The 5,667-nt window shown below is 42.8% G+C and overlaps 1 protein-coding gene across 1 annotated transcript in view; it reads left to right on the top strand.

Moving 5' to 3' along the window:
• Window positions 1–4,924, top strand: part of LOC117444688 (spatacsin-like) — a 13,546-nt gene extending 8,622 nt beyond the window's left edge. The window contains exons 7-11 of the mRNA XM_034080119.1: window positions 1,058–1,226; window positions 1,552–1,628; window positions 1,966–2,121; window positions 3,740–3,891; window positions 4,392–4,924. Coding sequence (XP_033936010.1) covers window positions 1,058–1,226; window positions 1,552–1,628; window positions 1,966–2,121; window positions 3,740–3,891; window positions 4,392–4,563 — 726 coding nt within the window. The 3' untranslated portion in view covers window positions 4,564–4,924. The remainder of the gene's footprint in view (window positions 1–1,057; window positions 1,227–1,551; window positions 1,629–1,965; window positions 2,122–3,739; window positions 3,892–4,391) is intronic.
• The last annotated feature ends 743 nt before the right edge of the window (window positions 4,925–5,667 follow it).

Here is a 5,667-nt window from a genome sequence, read left to right as displayed (position 1 = left end):
TGAACATCAGCAGGAGAGGACTCTTTAAAGTAGAGACACTACATACTGATATACAGGAGAGGACTCTTTAAAGTAGAGACACTACATACTGATATACACCTGAACACCAGCAGGAGAGGACTCTTTAAAGTAGATACACTACATACTGATATACACCTGAACACCAGCAGGAGAGGACTCTTTAAAGTAGAGACACTACATACTGATATACACCTGAACATCAGCAGGAGAGGACTCTTTAAAGTAGAGACACTACATACTGATATACACCTGAACATCAGCAGGAGAGGACTCTTTAAAGTAGAGACACTACATACTGATATACACCTGGACATCAGCAGGAGAGGACTCTTTAAAGTAGAGACACTACATACTGATATACACCTGAACATCAGCAGGAGAGGACTCTTTAAAGTAGAGACACTACATACTGATATACACCTGAACATCAGCAGGAGAGGACTCTTTAAAGTAGAGACACTACATACTGATATACACCTGAACATCAGCAGGAGAGGACTCTTTAAAGTAGAGACACTACATACTGATATACACCTGAACATCAGCAGGAGAGGACTCTTTAAAGTAGAGACACTACATACTGATATACACCTGAACATCAGCAGGAGAGGACTCTTTAAAGTAGAGACACTACATACTGATATACACCTGAACATCAGCAGGAGAGGACTCTTTAAAGTAGAGACACTACATACTGATATACAGGAGAGGACTCTTTAAAGTAGAGACACTACATACTGATATACAGGAGAGGACTCTTTAAAGTAGAGACACTACATACTGATATACACCTGAACACCAGCAGGAGAGGACTCTTTAAAGTAGATACACTACATACTGATATACACCTGAACACCAGCAGGAGAGGACTCTTTAAAGTAGAGACACTACATACTGATATACACCTGAACACCAGCAGGAGAGGACTCTTTAAAGTAGATACACTACATACTGATATACACCTGAACATCAGCAGGAGAGGACTCTTTAAAGTAGAGACGCTACATACTGACATAGGACCCTTGTGTTTCTGCAGAGCTCCAGCCTGAAGACGGCGCTGCTGGACTATCTGAAGCGATGCCTCCCTGCTGACAGCGAGAAACACAACATGGTGGCGCTGTGCTTCAGCATGAGGAGGGAGATCGGAGAGAACCACGAGATGGCAGCCCGAACGCAGCTGAAGATCATCGAGTCCCAGGCCTGGGGTGAGACAGAAACTAAACCTAACATATCCAAATACTCAACAAAAAGACGGAGACATCAAGTCGTCTCAGCGGAGAAATGGGGACGTTAGTGGTATCTCTTCTGGAAAACATGCACATCTGCAAACCTCCAGTTAATTTGAGTACTGGAGGTCAGCTTTAAGCATGCTAGCTTTAAGCCTGCTAGCTTTAAGCATGCTGGGGAACATCCACACCGCGGGGTCAGACACAGGATGTCTCTTCAACTTGTAAAACCGGAGCAACAATAAACATCCAGAGTTTGTCTACATGTGAAACAGTGAAAACATGCTGCCGTTTTTATTTCCAGTGGTGACTCCTGAGCTGAAGAGTTCCCTGGTCAAGGTGCTGGGCCTGCTGAGGGACGCTGCAGAGAGCTTCTCCAAGGTACACCCCCCCCACAGAGCACCGGGACTCTTCATTACATTTGTATAGCGCCTTTCAAGGGACCCAATGCCGCTTTACATGGTAAACAAACAAACAAACAAACAAACAAACAAGAGCGGCAAATAATAAAGTAGTGGAAGCAGGGGGCTGTGACGGGTCAGGGGTCAAAGGCCAAAGGCCATGAAGGACAGGTGAGCTTCTAATGAAGACTTGAAGATGTCCAGGGAAGCAGCGTTGCAGAAAATAAGCAATCTACTGCATTGAAGGTTAACTTCTCTCTGTGTGTGTGTGTGTGTGTGTGTGTGTGTGTGTGTGTGTGTGTGTGTGTGTGTTTCAGGACTCGTGTGTGCGCCAGGCGACTCGCTGCGTGCGGACAGCGAAGCTTGTGGCTCTGCAGCTTCACTTCCTGAAGCAGGACTCAGACCTGCAGCTCGTCAACCTGCAGCCTCCGGAGCTGCTGAGCGCCGTCACCGTGCTGCCGAGCTGCTACCAGGTACAGATGTAGCACTCCAGATCAGACTCAAATGGGTGTGTCCCAGTCAAAAGCCCAGCGGATGCCAGTGGCTGGGGGTGTAGTGTGAGAACAGAGAGAGTCCTGCTGACCTGCCTTAAAGGGGCCCTGTTCTGCTTCTCGCCTCTCCCTCTCTCGTAGTGTGTTCTATAGGTTTTAGTGCATGTAAATGGTCTGCAAAGGCTCAGATCCCTGTGTATCTCTTTGAAACGGATGATTCACTCCGAATCTTCACAGAAATTATGAAATTACGCTTTAAAAATGTACATTAAAGACTCTTTCTAACGCGTGTGGATTACTTAGTGGATTTCAAAAAAATACTCTGGTGAAAGTAGAAGTACTGACTAAACTTCTTTACTCAAGCCAAAGTAAAGAGGCTTTGAAGTGTACTTCAGTAAAAAGTACCCATAACTAGCAGCTGCTTTAAAGAGTACCTGACCTCCCTTTATATTAATAGAACAATAATGTCATTGTTAGCTAATGAATGTTTCCATGCTGAACAACGGCAACATGACAACGTTTCCATTGGTCCCTCTTCTTTAGAGAAGACCAGGAAGTGATGGATACACGGATCGTGTTCCAACCAATAGGCACGCAGTGACTCTAAAGAATAATGACCACGCCCCCAAACACACATTCAGACTAAAGGAACCAGCTGTTTGGAACATGAGAGAAGTAGAAAGTACAGGTATTTGAGTTCAACATGAGAGAAGTAGAAAGTACAGGTATTTGAGTTCAACATGAGAGAAGTAGAAAGTACAGGTATTTGAGTTCAACATGAGAGAAGTAGAAAGTACAGGTATTTGAGTTCAACATGAGAGAAGTAGAAAGTACAGGTATTTGAGTTCAACATGTAAGAAGTAGAAAGTACAGGTATTTGAGTTCAACATGTAAGAAGTAGAAAGTACAGGTATTTGGGTTCAACATGTAAGAAGTAGAAAGTACAGGTATTTGAGTTCAACATGAGAGAAGTAGAAAGTACAGGTATTTGAGTTCAACATGTAAGAAGTAGAAAGTACAGGTATTTGAGTTCAACATGTGAGAAGTAGAAAGTACAGGTATTTGAGTTCAACATGTAAGAAGTAGAAAGTACAGGTATTTGAGTTCAACATGAGAGAAGTAGAAAGTACAGGTATTTGAGTTCAACATGTGAGAAGTAGAAAGTACAGGTATTTGTGTTCAACATGTAAGAAGTAGAAAGTACAGGTATTTGAGTTCAACATGAGAGAAGTAGAAAGTACAGGTATTTGAGTTCAACATGTGAGAAGTAGAAAGTACAGGTATTTGAGTTCAACATGTAAGAAGTAGAAAGTACAGGTATTTGAGTTCAACATGTAAGAAGTAGAAAGTACAGGTATTTGAGTTCAACATGTAAGAAGTAGAAAGTACAGGTATTTGGGTTCAACATGTAAGAAGTAGAAAGTACAGGTATTTGAGTTCAACATGTAAGAAGTCAAAGTAAAAAGTTGTCAGAGTGGAGTAAAGTACTGATACCAGACAAATGTACTTAAGTACAGTAATGCAGTATTTGTACTCCTCTACTTCCCACCTCTGGTCCTGATCCAGCGTCTCTCATTACTCCTGTGTTCTCGTCCCTCAGGTGTTGGTGGTGGCCGAGGCGTACGGCTACAGTCCGGACTGGCCTCACATTTTGTTCCAGAAGGTGATCCTGAGCGGAGACTTTGTTTACCTGGACGACTTCAAACGCCTCCGCCCCCTCACCTCCGCCCTGTTCGAGGACATCTTCAAAAAGTAAGACATCGTAACGCCGTGCTCACCGCAAAGAATCAAGCAGGGGGACAAGATTCAAGGCTTTTATTATCATTTGTACAGAGCTACAGTGTAGCTATGACAACGGGAATCTGAGGTCACCGGCTCCTCCAACAGTGCAACAGATATATAGGACATGAAACGGATAAAATAGTGCAAGTAAATACAAATAAAATAGAATAGAAACAAAGACTGTGACCGGAGGGACGCTTCGCTGTAAATAATACTCAGTGGACAGGGACAGAGATAGTTAGTGTCTTTAAAACTGAATAAACAAATGGTAAAGCATACTTTGAAGCAGAGGTGGAGTCCATCAAGAACTCTGTATTACTTTGAGGTACTTGTACTTTGCATGAGTATTTCATATTTACGTCCACTGCATTCATTTGACACTTGTAGGTACTAGTTACTTTTACGTTGGAAAAGTTGCTCCAATTTAAAATGAAGTACAAAAAGATAAGTGTGTGTGTGTGTGTGTTCAGGCTGGATGGGGCTCCCTGCAGTGTCCCTAATGCTCGCCGCCTGCTCTCTCACTGTGAACACGTGTTCAGCCGCTACAGACTGGCCTACCAGCAGAACCTTCTGGACGTCAGCAAGGCTCTGCTGCAGGACACACACTCCTCCGGATACCTGAGGGACCGGCTGGCCAGCTGATCCAATCGCCACCAGGACCACCGGCTGGAATACAGAGAGCTGCAGGGATGGGGTGTTCCTGTGCTGGTCCCTGAAGGACCGTCTCCCTGCTCCAATGGGATTCCTCCACGTGGTTTTTGGATTATTGCAGAACACGTTTAGTTCAGCAGTGGGGATTCTATTCACCACTGATCTTACTTCAGACTAACATCCAAAAACACATTCAGAAGACCATTGACTTCCAGACCAGGGGACAGGAAGTGATGCTGACTCATTCCTGCACCGCTGATGATTCTCTCTTTGAAACGGATGATTCAAAATCTTCACAGAAATTATGAAATTACACTTTAAAAAATGTACATTAAAGACTCTTTCTAACGTGTGTGGATTACTTATATTTGTGTGTATACTAAAATACAATGATTTCTTTAGTTGATTACAGCGGGTATTATAATAATATGTAACACTCGGGTACTTCAAAACTGCACAATACTTACAGAACATTTACTTTATTTCCAGTAACTCTCAGTCTGCTGTTGGGCTCTAAGAGTGTGGGTGTAGTTTTCTGTTTGTCCACTAGATGGTAGTCCAAGCTCTGTTTTCTCTCTGTGATCTCCACCTGAGCGATGAACAGAGGTGGAAGAAGTACTCAGATCTTGTTCTTTGGTCAAAGTAAAAGTACTCAGATCTTGTTCTTTGGTCAAAGTAGAAGTACTCAGATCTTGTTCTTTGGTCAAAGTAGAAGTACTCAGATCTTGTACTTGAGTAAAAGTAGAAGTACTCAGATCTTGTTCTTGAGTAAAAGTAGAAGTACTCAGATCTTGTTGTAAAAGTAGAAGTACTCAGATCGTGTACTTGAGTAACAGTAGAAATACTCAGATCTTGTACTTGAGTCAAAGTAGAAGTACTCGGATCGTGTACTTGAGTAACAGTAGAAATACTCAGATCTTGTACTTAAGTCAAAGTAGAAGTACTCAGATCTTGTACTTGTTAGCTAAAACTACTGATGAAGAACTGGAAACACAGACTAAAGGTAAAGTATATATATGTGTGACGGTGGAGGAAGAGACTGCTAAGGACAAACTCAATTTACGGTTGAGTTCATCATGTGCAGGAAGATAAGGG

Source organism: Pseudochaenichthys georgianus, unplaced genomic scaffold (genome assembly GCF_902827115.2).
Source record: "Pseudochaenichthys georgianus unplaced genomic scaffold, fPseGeo1.2 scaffold_892_arrow_ctg1, whole genome shotgun sequence".
NCBI classification, from domain to species: Eukaryota; Metazoa; Chordata; class Actinopteri; order Perciformes; family Channichthyidae; genus Pseudochaenichthys; species Pseudochaenichthys georgianus.
This window is presented reverse-complemented; position numbering and strand designations above follow the sequence as displayed.